This window comes from Melanostigma gelatinosum (assembly GCF_949748355.1).
Source record: "Melanostigma gelatinosum genome assembly, chromosome: 2".
In the NCBI taxonomy this organism is placed as follows: domain Eukaryota; kingdom Metazoa; phylum Chordata; class Actinopteri; order Perciformes; family Zoarcidae; genus Melanostigma; species Melanostigma gelatinosum.
In genome coordinates, this window is record NC_136635.1 from 25,027,960 (window position 1) to 25,042,776 (window position 14,817).

The 14,817-nt window shown below is 42.2% G+C and overlaps 1 protein-coding gene across 1 annotated transcript; it reads right to left on the reverse strand.

The window, feature by feature from the left end:
- Positions 1–418: 418 nt before the first annotated feature.
- irx6a (iroquois homeobox 6a) lies at positions 419–4,951 on the reverse strand (the record flags this gene model as incomplete). Its single annotated transcript, XM_079285193.1, has 7 exons — positions 419–510; positions 883–994; positions 1,204–1,872; positions 2,072–2,364; positions 2,635–2,744; positions 3,503–3,778; positions 4,886–4,951. 6 exons carry the CDS (start codon positions 4,949–4,951, stop codon positions 888–890), a joined length of 1,521 nt encoding a protein of 506 aa, XP_079141319.1. The 3' UTR covers positions 419–510; positions 883–887.
- Between the last annotated feature and the right edge of the window lie 9,866 nt (positions 4,952–14,817).

The window sequence follows — 14,817 nt, forward strand, 5'->3', positions numbered from 1 at the left end:
AGAAGCTCACATTTTAACACAATGACAAACATCCTCCACGCGCAACACAGGGGATCCGGTCCTTTTATGGTCAACTGTATGTCCAAAAAGCTTTTCCTTTTTTACTTCAGGCAAAATGAAACGAAGCCACAGTAAAACGCAACAGGTAACAAAACACTCAAAGAAGATACGAATTCAACCAATAAACACGTCAGATAATAAAACAAACAGACAACATAACAAAATAATAAATACACAGAGAAATAAATAGGTTAGCTACACTACACGATTGCCATACACAAATCCGGCCGTTTTAACGTGGCCTTTCTCACACCTTTGCATCTTGAATTGTTTGCATAAAGTCTTTTACACCATAAAAACAAAGTTGTGCAAAATGATAGCCACGTCCACAGTTTGACAGCCTCTCACTGCAGCAGCACCAGGTAGCTCCCATGTGTCATACTGAGGCCAGTGTGTCCTTTAGTGCAGAATACATGTCCCATTCTTTATTGTGGTACAGTGTCCAGCAATCTAAGAGAGGGGAAAGAAACCGGAATTAAAATCAGGAATAAACACTCTTTATAAAAAGGGATCATTGTTTCAAGTTGATTGCATTACAAATGGTAATATTTTGTCTCATACACTTCGATGTTTATTATGAATTACTTTTGCCATCATGCATATTAGTAACGCATCGCTTCAACCTGAAAGTTATTATATTTATATACAATAAAATATTGAATTTAGCAACATATATTTAACATGGGAGTGTTCAATGCATGCTGTTGTTCTGTACCCCATGTTTGTGCGTGGACGTGTGTGTGTGTGTGTGTGTGTGTGTGTGCGTGCGTCCATGTGTGTCGTGACTTTGCTGGTTTCTTCCAGTTCAGAGCAGACTCTCACCTGCTTCACCTCTTCATCACTGGTCTGAACGCAGTGACCTTGTCATCCTGCAGGGTCCCGCAGGCTTCACTGAGGTCAGATGACTGTGTCTCTGCTTTGCCACCAGAGAATCCTACACAACCAAATAAAAGCATATCTAAGAAACTTGCCTCAGGTGCAAGTTGGCAGAAAGTGTCTCCTCACTTCATAACCCGAAATGGACTTTTCTATATCCAACAACACATGGAACATTTTAAACATATTTGGCAAAGCTAGTGTTCCTTACTGTATACCTCTCTAATTTGATCCCTTGTAATACAGTGCAGGTATATGATGACATACCTTCAATAGTGGAGTACTGGCATGTGTCTGGGAGGGCAGCATAGGATGAACAGTGCAGTTGGATGTCCTTGTGACTGTAGCTGCCACTGCTGTAGACTTTTGAGTGCAAGGATAAGCCCTCGGAGAATGGGCTCTCAGTATTGGTGATGCTGCTAGATTCGTGGAGGCCTCTCATGCCCCCACACTGTCCGGTAAGCCTGGTGCTCTGGAGCTGGCAGTCCCCGGTTGAGTTGCCTGTCCTCAGCTCCGAGCCATGCTGCTGAGGGCTCAGTATGAACCCCGAAGCTGCCGTACGAGCCAGAGACCAAATCCGAGGCTTATCCGATGCTTCAAAGTGAGACAGGGACAGTGTTCCTGCGGGGCCGGTCGAAGACGGTGCCTTGGACACCGCCGGGTCCAGGAAGTCAGACGGGAGAGGAGAAAGGGTGTTGACACCACTTTTGATGGCGCAGGGGAACGTGTGAAAGCTGTTGGTTAAACTCAAGTGCAGCTCGGAGCTGCAGTCTCTCTTATGAGGGGCTCCGGATACTGCCATGACCCTCTGGAGGTCCTGCTCATCTGCAGCCACCTTTTCACAGTCACTGTCCAACTTGTCACCGTCGTCGTCGTCGTCCATGTCCTCCAGATCACTGAGATGCAGATCCTTCTCCTCCTTGCAATCACTAGAATCTGCATGGAAGAAAGGTGATGAGCACAGTTTGAAAAGTTGTTGATATTGTGAGCTCATGGGGACAAAGTTTGTTCAGAAAACTTTAAAATATACATGTTACCCTTTGTGGTCCATATGATTGGCAACTGTATTCACTTATATTTAGTGGAAGTAAACTTTAGTGTAAGTGAACTTTTTGCCACCAAAATAAATGATTACCTTTGGTGACACAGTCTTGGTCGCTCTTAAAGTCATCCTTCCTGTCGTCATTGGCCTTATTCTTTGGTGACCAGGTCATCTTGTTCTCCTTCTTTAGCCTCCTCCTGGCGTTGGCGAACCAGGTGGACACCTGGGTGAGGGTCATTTTTGTGATGATGGCCAGCATGATCTTCTCTCCTTTGGTGGGGTATGGGTTCTTCCGGTGCTCATACAACCATGTTTTCAGGGTGCTGGTGGTTTCACGAGTTGCATTCTTTCTTCTGGCTGTGCCATTAAAGTCTACTGTCCCGTATCTGGAGAAGGCTCATACAAACAGACAGTGTCCATTAGTGCATTATGAGAAAGATGTATAGACCACTCACTCAGACATCCTTTAGCCCTACTCCCTGCTGCTAGAAATACATGCAGCTTCCCTCCATGCAGGTAGCAGTATGGAATTACACTCTGACCCTTGATCTGAATGCAGCATATTCACCCTGTGTAAGGGTGCTTTTAATGATCAGAGTCCCAGGTCTGCCGACGCTCGTATGACAGAAAGTGGGAAAAAAGAAGATAGAATTTACCTGTCGTATTGATACTGTCCCAGTGAATGGTCGTAAGGATAGTATGCAGCGGTTTGAGTGATGCCAGAGTGTAAAGTGCCTGTGCTGTCCTTAATGTCATACTGTGGATTCTGTAAAAGAAAAAGTAAAAGGTTGTATGCAACATTTATTAGTTCTCAGCATTTTTGAAAATATGAATGAAGACATTTGCTGTTTTCATGCTCTTAAACAAATAAATCACTCTTACCAAAAGTGAAAAAATGACATGCCATCAATATTTGCTTATGTATCTTAACAGGTTTAAAGAGCAATGTTTGTAGCCTTTATTTATTTTGTTATTTTTTTGCATAACAGACATTGTTTTAGACATGATGTTCAACATTTCCATGGACAGAAAATCTTAGCTGACTTTGGGTTTTTAAATGAATAAGAATAAAGAAAGAAAAGTCACAGCTGCACTGTGAAATATCCATTTAACAAGTCGTTTAGTCCACTCTAAACTCTTACTTTCTCAAAGTGAATTTTTCTGAGAGATGAGTAACATAATTCAACTGCTTTAAAAAAAATGCTGGTTCATAAACAGACACAAGCGCCAGTGTTTTTAAAACAAGGCAGAATAAGGAGGATTACATGATAATAATAAAATGGCATTTGATTCAAATGAGACAAGCTCCTCTGCATTGCTTCCACACTATTACCTTCATCCAAGTGACGGGTTTTTTTATTTGCTTTTAAGGGGAAGAAGATGAGACTGGATGCTGGATTAAACGGCTTGTCGAGACGGATACGTTTACAGTGTGAGATAAATTGATGAACAAAACACAGTTGATCGATTAGCCTGAACCCCCCCCTCCCCTTTACGCATCAGATGAGGCAAAAGTGAGCCCACCAGAGTGGAGTAGATAGCGGATGGGTCGGTGCTGTAGGGGAAGTAGTTGGCGTAGTTCTGGCTGGCGGCAGCCGCTGCGGCGTAGGGAGAGCTGTACATCCCCAGCGCTGCGTTCAGCTCCGTCCGGCTGCTCGCCAGGAGCCGGTTCTCGTAGGACGGGCAGCAGAAGGAGGCAGCGGCGGCGGCAGCGGCGGTCTGGGAGCCGCCTGTCCCATCAGAGACCGACCTGGAAATCGAATCGCAGCAAGTCGTACTGGGGTTTGCCGACACGAAAAACTGCATGAAGAGAATCGTGGATAGACATGGTCATTGGCTGTTTCAACTCTCATCTGGATGCCTGTGACAACTCTGAAGTGACTGTGGGTGATGCGCTGCAAAATATATATCCAAGTTAAGTTGCTCAGGCAGTTTAGTGTTGAGCCTTTAAATTGAAACCTGTGAAAACGTGAGCTTGCCTTAAATTCACCGCAGTTAAATTATCCTGAATCATGTGTCATTATCTAAAGGTGTGAGCTGCCTTAATTCAAGGTAAGTCACTTTTCAGAGGACTCCTGGAATGAGAGAAAGTAGCTTACATTGTGAAAACGTGTAATAAGCGATAGCACCTCATTGTCCCTATATATTAATACAAAATGTAATTATTATAATTTTTTTAGTGGATATAAAGCTGGGAAAAGGTGTGCGCAATCCGTGCGTAAAAGTGACCTGCTCTAGTTTAACATCGGTTTCAAAATTAGATAAGAAAAATCTAAGGTAATATCACTGCGCAAGTAATTTGCCACCGTATTAGAAATTAGTAATATTTAAATTCTGCACAAAATGTACTGATTGTTCAAAATATTATCGAGATAAAAGTTGGGTGACAACTTTTCCATGAGAGTAACTTTTGTCCCCTGATCGACATGAACTTCTTCAAACTTGTCATTAAGCGCAATGATAGTGTCTTTAAATGTAAATAAACCACTTTAATTAAGTTTTAAAAGCTGGCATTAGAATGCAAGGTGTCTGACATCCCACACGTCACATTAAAAGAGAAAGTTTGCGAATGTGTACAGCATGCGTTTCAGCCCAATTACACCTCGCAGTGAGCAATATGTGACATTCATCTCTATTGTCATCAGAAAAACACGTGAGTTCATTCATAATTCAGTGTAATTGGACACGGGTGCGTGTATATCGATATTTGGTTCAACAACAAAAGCACCACACGAAAATAGCAGTCTTTGTCTAAGAAGTCCCTCAGCCATTAATGTTTCTTATCGAGAAAAATGCTCTGACTACAGTGAAATACAAGACAATATGCACAAAAAAACATTTGTTGTGTGTGTGTCTGCGTGGTGTGTGTGTACAATACTTAGAATAAATAAAAAGCAAGAAGCTTACCTGGGAAGTTGCATTGTAAGGGTATCCAAATTGCGAGAAAGACATAGCTGCTTCTTTTGTTACCATCAGCAATATTCTTCACCCTTGATCGATTGCAACCAATTCTACTTCAAATCCACCGTCTTACACACATTTCCACGCACGGCCTTTCGCTCAATAATAGATGACTTCACTCATAGGAGGGAGACTTTAGGATGGCACCAGCTGCAGATTGTTTTATATGAATGAATAATCCCCCCCAAAGGACCCGATAAGAAATGAAATTAAGCGTCATTAAGTGCAAAAAAAAAATTGTTGTTGTGTTAGCTGAAGGAGGCTTAAAGGATAACGTAAGACTTGCAAGATATGGACTCTGCTTGTGCTATTATTTGTGGCTCTATAGTTCTTTAGCATTCATCCATGCGAGGGTATCAGCGTGACGTCACTGTAATCCCGGAACGGCAGGGTACCAAGGATAGAATAATGTCTTTGCCAATCACGTCCAAGGCAGGGGGTTCTTAAGGTGCACTGTACACAGTCTTGTTCCGCTTTTGCAATAGAATTCTTCTTCACCGATTTGCTGAGATAACATCTCGGGAAATTGTTTTTTGTTCATTGTTATGGAATTGTAACTTGACAACATATGGAGACCCTTTGTGAAGTTTAATGAATTTGAAAAAAAAGAGTCTTGTGAAATATCACAGACACTTACACATTCAGCAAGAGAGATTACTTCTTCTTTTTTCACCCAGGCAAATAGCGAACACCTTAATAACAAAGTATGCTTGGTATTTCCTGTTTCAAACTGTTTCTTTTATTTACAATCCATCACAATTAAAGCTAGTTGAATAAGCACATTTTCTTTCTTTATTTAATCTCGACCTCTGTTCGCCTCTGGCTCTCTGGCCAGAGGTCCATCCCGGAGTTAATGACGATGATGTTTCTATCTTTCTCTATTAGAGAGAGGGGCAGTCCCAGCAGGAACGGTTAGAGGGGTTTTGGGCAGGTCAATAGACCAGTGATTGATGCGCGCCTGGAGACCTACGTGACCATTACGCGTAATGCGTAATTGTATCAATTAACAAATGGATACATGCCCTTGTTTAACCAACGAGTAACAGAGTGAAAATATGCCTTAGAGGTGAAATCCGAAGAGCTGTGCTGGAAAAAAAAAAGACAGTGGAAGCCCTACTCTCCAGTCTAATTAAATATCCGTGGATGGGGGCGACGAGAATTGCATTTTAATTGAATGATGCTCACTTGAAAGATGGGTAAGGAATGATGCTGCCTCACAGTGAATGAAACGAGAAATAATTGTAAGCCTTATTAGATCAGCAGCTCAACCATCACCAGTTCTCTCGCTCTCTCCCATAAACGTAAACAAGCTGTCTCTCCTCCTCGTGTGATGTTGAGCTGGGAGAGGGGAGGGAGGGAGGGGGTTCTATTATTCCCCCTATACACACTATATTTGTATTGACAGTGACAGCGATGATACTGAGTCATACGATCTGCCTGTTTCTGATTATCTAGGGCTGTGTAAGGTTTCCGTTGTCACGACTGATACCTTGTGCCAAATTCCCCGGTGCCCTGCCGTTCCATAACTGATGTATGGCGTTTCCTCCCTTGGAGACGCATCTGCGATTATGGGCTTCCTCTCCGAGGGGCGCTAAAGAGCCGCGTGTAGAAGATGGAGATCTCCCGTCAAGATATTTTCCACAGAGATAAAGTGGACAGAGTGGTCATGGTCCAGGCTCTGGACAGTGCCTGAGCAGTAAACACCCACAGGCAATAGCAACTCTCTCACACACACACACACACACACACTGCAACTTTGGTTCTGACAAGTGCTCACTGCAGCGAAGACAACTAAATTACTAAATTACAACTACTTGTTGGTCCTCAAAACTAAAAAATGTCCCCTATGTTACAGAAATGAATGAAACCTTTCCCGTGGTAGAATTACTCTTTGAATCATTTTCTCTCTGTTCCCTAACTTGTTGATTCTTTCACCAGAGAAGAGCCAGGCTCATTCTGCACCCAAACATTTCGAGTTGCAAAAACTCACACAAAAATGAACGCAGTGCAAACAACTTAAAATCCAGCATCTACAAGTGAAAGGGACAGGCCAACTTGATCATAGTATAACTATTTTTCAACTAGGCTGTTCGTTGAAAACAGTCTGAGGACAGAAAGTGAAAAGCCACTGCACAATGCGGCTATTTAGTGTTCCGGATAAAATAGAGGAAAACAACATATCTCTACTTCTCATCTACTTCATGAGATAAGAAAAACAGCCTTTTTTCTACTTTGTTAATGCAGTTTTCAGATAGTTCAGTGGCTCTTTGAATTGTTTAATGAGCTTAAGAAGTTGTAGAATTTTCTTAAACCCTAAATGAACACTAAACCTTCAGTTTGTCTATACAAATTCAGAATCACACAATTTAGAGACACATTGTTTCATGTGGACAGTGGAAAGAGCTTAAGGCAGATGTCAACAATAGGCCGTATCTACTTAACTGTCCATTTACCATCAATGATGGATATCAGAACTTTTTTATCAAAGGATAATGCACATTTTCGTGCTGAAACCATTATTCCATCGGAGAATGTGCACACAGAGAAGGTTGAAACAAGCTAAATGTAATTGCATGCCGGTGGTCGATGCTTTTCTACAAGGGCATGCATGATGGCTCAAGTGCATATGGACAGACTCATGCATAATGCATGTCCAGCAGTCAGCGTAGAGCTCACTGAATCAGGCCAAAATGAACATTAATTGTAATGGCAGACTGGCCGCAGTGCCCGACCCTCTAAAATGTGTGACAACCCCAAAATGAGACATTTTTACATTGTTTCGTCTGGATTACTTAGTACTCACATTGTTACATGATTTTGTTTTTTCAGCAGCTAAATGGCTGACTACAATAATTAGTGATTCCTCCTTCTCGTATGGTTTTTTTTCGAATGAAAAAAACTTTTGGCAAAGTCTGTTTTAGAGGTTTTATTTCAATTCAATTTATTTTGTACAGCCCCAAAACACAATATGGTACACATATGACATCCTCTAACCTTTAACTCCCCCCAAAAAAGAATTTAACAGGGATAAAAATAAAAATCCTCAGGGAGAGCAACAGAGGAGGGATCCCTCTTCCAGGATGGACACAAGTGCAATAGATGTCATGTGTACAGAATGAACAACATAACAGAGTTACAACACATTCGATGCATCTGACATAAATTATTGAAATAATGAAAGTAGTAAGCAGAAGAATGATGGGAAAAAATCACGACTACTAACAATAACAGCAGCAGGGGATATAGTAGAATAATAATGATAATAAAAGCAGTAATAGTATCGGTAATATTAATGTGACTAATAATAAAAATGATAGTAGCAGTAGGTGTCAGCAGGGCCATGGCAGGAGGCAGGCTCTTGGTCCAGGTATAACCATGATCCAAGGAAACCTGGCCTGATTTTTGGAATGTTACGTGAAAAGAGGCAGTCCTTGAAATTCTTTTATCTGGAAGTTAAAGGACATATCCTGATCAGAGATAACTCAAAGATGATTAACGGTGCTGCTGGATGCCAGGGCAATGCCATCTAGAGAAACTATATCATTAGATAATTGATTTCGGAGGTGTTCTGGGCAGAAACATCAGAAAGTTGCAGCTCATCCAGGTTTTTATGTCCTTAAGGCATACTTGACGTTTAGCGAACTGGTTGGTTTAAGGTACTACATAGAGTACTACTACCATAAGAGCAATATCACAAAGTGCATTTTTTTTTAACGGCATGATTGTGTAACAGCCACCCTTAAACTGTTACGCCCTGTTCAGGTTAGAGCCCCTCTCTCAGGCCGCACACACCACCCTGTTTAACCTCCTCGACCCCGCGAGGCTGCCGGCGACCTCGTGGGGTTCAGCCCCCCTGAAAATGTTGTGTTGAAAATGGATTTATTGTTTGCTAAATATTGTGGATTTGTAAATTTCTTTTACCAGATTAAACAGCAACGTATGGGCAACACTATCATCTAAGTCACTTCTTACACACTCCAAACACAACTATAGACTACTAATATGCACAACTATAGACTATTAGTATGCACTAAGATGCCACTGCCCTTCGCCGAAAAAAATCGTGTTTTTTTTCCAGTTTTATGAAAAATTAGTCAAATATCGTGGCAGATTATCCGTTTCAAAGCTAGAATCATTGATGCCAACTGCATCCGGTTTACTTCAGAGCTGTTTCCAGAATAAGAGCGGTCAATCCAGCATGGGCGAGCGGTCAGACTTCCTGCGAGCGTAAATTTACACTCGGGGAGACGCAGCACTTCTTACAACTTTACTCAATGAAAAATGTGTCAATCAACACCCGATTCGGCACCCGCCTTGCTGAGACTCTGGCGCTTCGAAGGCGGGTTCAATGACTGAGATCGACCAATCATAGGCTGACTTGGAGCCCCATAGACACACATGAACTGAGAAAATCCTATAAATGACAGGCAGAAACATACTCTGATGATGTTAGGAATCTCAAAATGATTCATAACAGCTGTATTGGGATGTATTGAATAATATGAGTGATAAAAAAAGTGAAATATATTGTTATATAGTATATAAAAGTACAATGTAAGAGCTGCAACAGCTGGTTCGAAAATGATGACCTCGCGTGACCTCTCTGTACTAAAGCCTCTTATTCTTCACTTTATCCCACTTTAACATTTGTTCAGCAACTACTGATCAGTTGTGCAATGATTTGGGAGAGTTTTTAGGGGGCTGCTGCAGTATTTCAACAACACAATATCAATAAAAGTGATTTTTTTTCAGGCAAACCTGAATATTTTCAATTTGAGCTGTGTAATGTCTTCATTTACTATATTAACCAGCAACATATACACAATATTACCCACTGAACAATCTCCCCAGTGTTGTGATCTGATTATAGCCTCAACAATTATTAAAATAGACCTTGTAGTTACAGAACTGTGGTCTCCTTAGTATGGGTATGCTATTTTCGAGCAGAGGCCTACAAATAGGGCCCGAGCTCAAGAGGTTTTTAAATCGTGTATCATTTGTTTCAAATTTGATGGTAAAATAAAACTTGGAAAGAAGGTGGAAAAAATCTAAGAATCTTCTTCAGAGGACCATATTTATGGGGGAAGTCACTCAAGTGACAACACAAAGCCCACCATGAAGTTAAGAAAGTAGAAGTAGTTTTGGTTTAATTTCCAATGTTTAGCATCCTGCAGACCTGCATTCTCATGATGCAAAATAAGTCTCCATTTCTTTATTTGAAACAAGCCGCAACAAACGACGGCAGTTGGAATTCGAAGACATACTATCTGAACCAAGACAGGTCATGCAGAACATTTAACTACTCGCAGACAAAGGCATTCACCCTTACAGTACATTCACGCACATATTTAAGAGTAAGCAAGTCCAAACCTCAATTATATCTTGTTCTAACGGATCCATGCGGTTACTAATGAGACTGAGTATTGCACGCATCCTCCATTAGAAGCATCACTGGGTGGAAAAAGAAAGAAGAAGAAAAAAAAAAGGAAAGGTTAAGTCAACACTCAATAGCTCCCAGCCCTATTCTCCTGCTTAATACATTTCCTATGCTGACTTAATGAACCACACAAAGTCTTTCTGGTTTTTCATCAGATGGGGGGTAGTAGCGGCGGTGGTGGTGGAGGTGGAGGGGGGGTGTATGAAATGGTAATAAGGGCAGGCAGACTGAGAGACGGAGGGAGAAGCCCGAGCCGAGCAGAAGATGAAGCTGCACCTACCTGGAGGTGTGTGATCTCATTAAAGCCAAATTGATATATGCCAATAAATCCAAAGGCACTTGCGATCTGGAATTATTACACTCACGCACACATACACTGCAAACACACAAACTTCCCCCGTGAAGAGCAGTTATTATTACTTCAAAATTATCCAAAATGGAAAGAAAAGTAATGAATATTGTAATGAGAAATAATAGAGCAATGGGCGGATACGGTCACAGCAGTGGCCGGCCGGTTAACACCAAAACAAACATCCCCAGGGCTGCTGAATAATTACAGCACACAGAGGGAGTCATTAACGCTTCATCAAACAGAGAGAAACAAGAGATAGGGCCAGTGTGACATTATGACTTCAATCTGGTGTGGTGGAAAAAGAAAAGGACGTTAACTGATGTCGGTACAAGTTTGATTGCTGTTCATCTAGTGCCACTGTGCTATATGCTTTAATTGGTATCTTGACTTTACAAGACAATGTGTATCCTGGAAGAACGTAACATATATCCATTTGGTTTTGTTTTCCACAATTCAAACATGAATCTGAACACTAATGGACAGCCATAATTGGCGTTTCATTTGTACACTTGCCACTTTAGTTGCTTGTATTCAGATGTTAAACTCAAACAAACCCTAGGCATTTTGTGTTGGGAGCCGCATATCCCAGAGGCCCCTGGGGCTCCTGGGAGAGGGAGAGAGCGCGACAGAGAGAGAGAGAGAGAGAGAGACAGAGAGAGAGAGAGGCATGTGTGTGTTGTTTGTGTGTGCTGGCTGGCAGAGTCCCCTTGAGGCTCTACTGTAAAGCTATCATCAGCGGTGGTGTCAGGGATTTGTAGCTTGTCACTGAGAGAGAGTGCTGGCAGTGACTCTGGGAAATGACTGCTTATGGAGAGAGAGAGAGAGAGAGAGAGAGAGAGAGAGAGAGAGAGAGAGAGAGAGAGAGAGAGAGAGAGAGAGAGAGAGCGTGCGTGTGTGTGTGGAAGGTTGTGGGTCGATCATATGATGTGTGGATCCATGTGCCGTCTTTCATCTCGGGGCCTTAGGCTCTTTGTCTATGTGTGTTCTTGCCGGCAAGTGGTGTGTGTACATGTCTATTCTGGGTGTGTCAAAGCTCCTGCGGTGGCGTTGCGTGGATCCGCGTCTCCCTGTGAATTAACGTTCACATTTGGACTCGAATATGATCAAATATGTATTTTCAGTCACTGGCAGTAATGAGGTCTGTGCACGCTACCTCATTGCTACTTTGCCCGTGTTTGTGTTTGTGTGGTCTTCGCCGAGATGGATGCCGACTTCAAACCGAACTTTTCCCTCAAGGCGGAGGGCCAGCAGCAGCAAAACGCTGCTGTCGGGTAAATACATGTATCTGCAAAAAAACAAGTTCCTCTGGAATGACGAATGGAGGGCTCATTTTCTCATTGACAACCATGTATTTCTGAAATCGCATGTTGGCAGTTGACCAGGTTTCAAGTGCCCGAGGGTCATGAAATTCACTCAACTCATAAATGATCATGTCAGCGTTCAAACGGAGGAAGAAAAAGGAAGACGAGGAAAATTGCAGTTACATGGTTTCCATCTGACTGCAGCTGCTAAATTCACAGCAGCATTGTGGCCCATCTCTAGGGCCCGCAGAGGCAGAAAGACAGTTCCTATTACTGTCAGTCCAATTACCGGCCACAGCACAGCCACTGCTGTCAACACCAGACAGGTCATGGTATGCATCGGCATCTTTTCTCTCATGTTTGGCCAAATTTGGGCAGGAGAACTTCTATGTTGTGCAGCGCAGCTTTGAGCTGCAAGCAACTGGTTATCAACATCATCTACTCTTATAAATTAGCCATTATATGAGGTCAAGAGCAGAGTAGGAAGTCATCAAAGAGCTTGTTCATTATGAGATGTGAAGGACCCCTACAACCGGGTTTACACGGAGGATAGCCTGCTTTAGGGATACACGCTGTAAACGAGCAAAGATTTGTGACCAAAATGACAACACAGTCAACAACAATGCAGAAATGGTCGCAATACATCCCCTGTGGTTTTATGTGCCCGGGTGGAAATCCACCACGCATATACACATATACACCCAGAAGTGGGGAATGTGATGAGAAGTGGTCTAAATATTGAAACACTCTCCATTACAGAAGACAGTGCTCTGTGTCGAGCGTGTCTGCTGAGCTGCCACTAGTGTTGCACCGCATGGCAACAGAGAAGGCCCAGCGCCCATCTGGTCTTGGTTCAGTCTGGTTTACTGCAAAGTGGTGCCAATACAAATAGCTGTGCTTGATGTTTGTTTGCATAAATTGTTTTGAAAGGCTTCACCAAGAGTTTTTTGGGTGGATTACGGTGGGGAAGTTGGGGAGCCAAACGTGGTGGAATAATCCTCACTGAGCTGACAGTTAGATTTGCTCTTCTTTAGGAATAAAAAAAAAAAAGATTGTTTTGTATTTTTCTTCTCGGTTCCTGGCAGTGAGCTTGGACTGCGAACTTTTCAGTGTGTTGTGTGTGTGTGTGTGTAAAGTGTGTGTGTAGAATGCGGGTGTATGATGATGGAGAATGCTGAGCAGCTCTCTCTTCTCTCGTAGCATAGCAGTGTCAATTTCGATCACATCAATGTTGTGTTAAACACATGCTAAAAGTTCAGTTGAAAGTTCAGAGGCCCGATGCAATGTGGGGGAAATGTCTCTCTTCCTAAATCCCTCGCATACCCACTTTGATTTTTCCTCCACATGTCAAGGCAAAGGAAGGAAAAAGCTAAGTTATGTAGTGAGGGGAATTAGGCTTGTATTACACTGATGAAAAAAAGGAAGCGAAAGTCTCTTTCCCATTAAAGTTGGGACATTTTTGTTTTTGTTTTGATTGTACATCCTGGTAAAAAAAAAAGAAAAAAAAAAAAAAAAAGACAGCAACCAATTGGTAGTCATCATACCTTAGTTCTAGTTTTGCTATCATACCCCAGAGTCACAGCCAGAGCCCTCGATAGGATGGAAATCGCAATCCTACCAATGACAGTTCAATCGTTCGGGCCCTCTGTTCCTCATTTGCTGCTTAGCCAGTGGAGGTCCGTCCATGGTCGACTCCCAACTGGATCCAGATGCGGCTAAAATATTTTTTTGCTTTGTCTTCAGATCCTCTGCAGCCACATTGTGTCAGGGTGCAGAGCTAATGATGGTATATTTTCTTGTCCGTGGACAAAAACCTGACTCTTCTGCTCTATCCGTAACCATTGATGGGTTTGGTCTCTGTACGCAGGTTTGACAAGTTCAGCAAACAGTGATACAATATGACTGGACCCACTTCCCTTAACTCAAGACTGTTATCTAACTGTGACTACATATACAATAACGAGAATACGCTTTTATTTTTCTGCTTATATTCTGTCGTCATGTGATTTTTATTGCATCTGAAATCATCTGAAAATGTCCTTGTGTGTATCTTATGCTGTGAGAAGAACAAAAAGAAGATACCTTTTTTATTCTCAGCGGAAAGCACAGACTCACACGAATAGAATCCGGTGTCAATCAACATATTCTTGTGCTTTTTGCATCCTTAAATCTCTGCTTCATTAGCTGAAATTCAACTTGAACATGTTTTTTTATTTCCCTTTCGTTCTGCCGTTTCCCTACTCGAGCACTATCAGCAGGCCCGAGCAAAGCTTTTTCGTCTTATTCCGTTGCCCCATGTACATCTACCTCGGGGCAAGAAAAGAAGTGAAGAGAAAAAAAAGAAAAAAGAATGGGGCTCCCTCAATCCATCCAATTTACAAGCAGATGTTACATGTTTGCAACATCAGAAGTCCCTGTTAACTGTAGAGAGGGTGAAATGACATACCTTTGATTAGCCTTTTCACTGGTTAATGTAAACGAGCTTAGTACATGGTTGCTGAGTGAACCCTGACCTTCGCCTCATGGCCAAATACATCATCAGATTACAGAAAAAAACACACACTTTTGTTACAACTTTGCCTTGTTAAGGCTAATTTCTGATTTGCAGATTGTCAAGCTTACTTTGGAGTAAGCAAGAGGACTGGTTCAGGTCTCCACGAGGCCCCCAGCTGTGGGGTAACATGGACGCCTCTAAATAAGGGGGCCGTAACCTTGAAATACAACTTGGCTCTTTCCCGTATCCTCTTTCTCTGCTCTGTTCAAGATGTTTTTTTCATTTTGAGGTTGA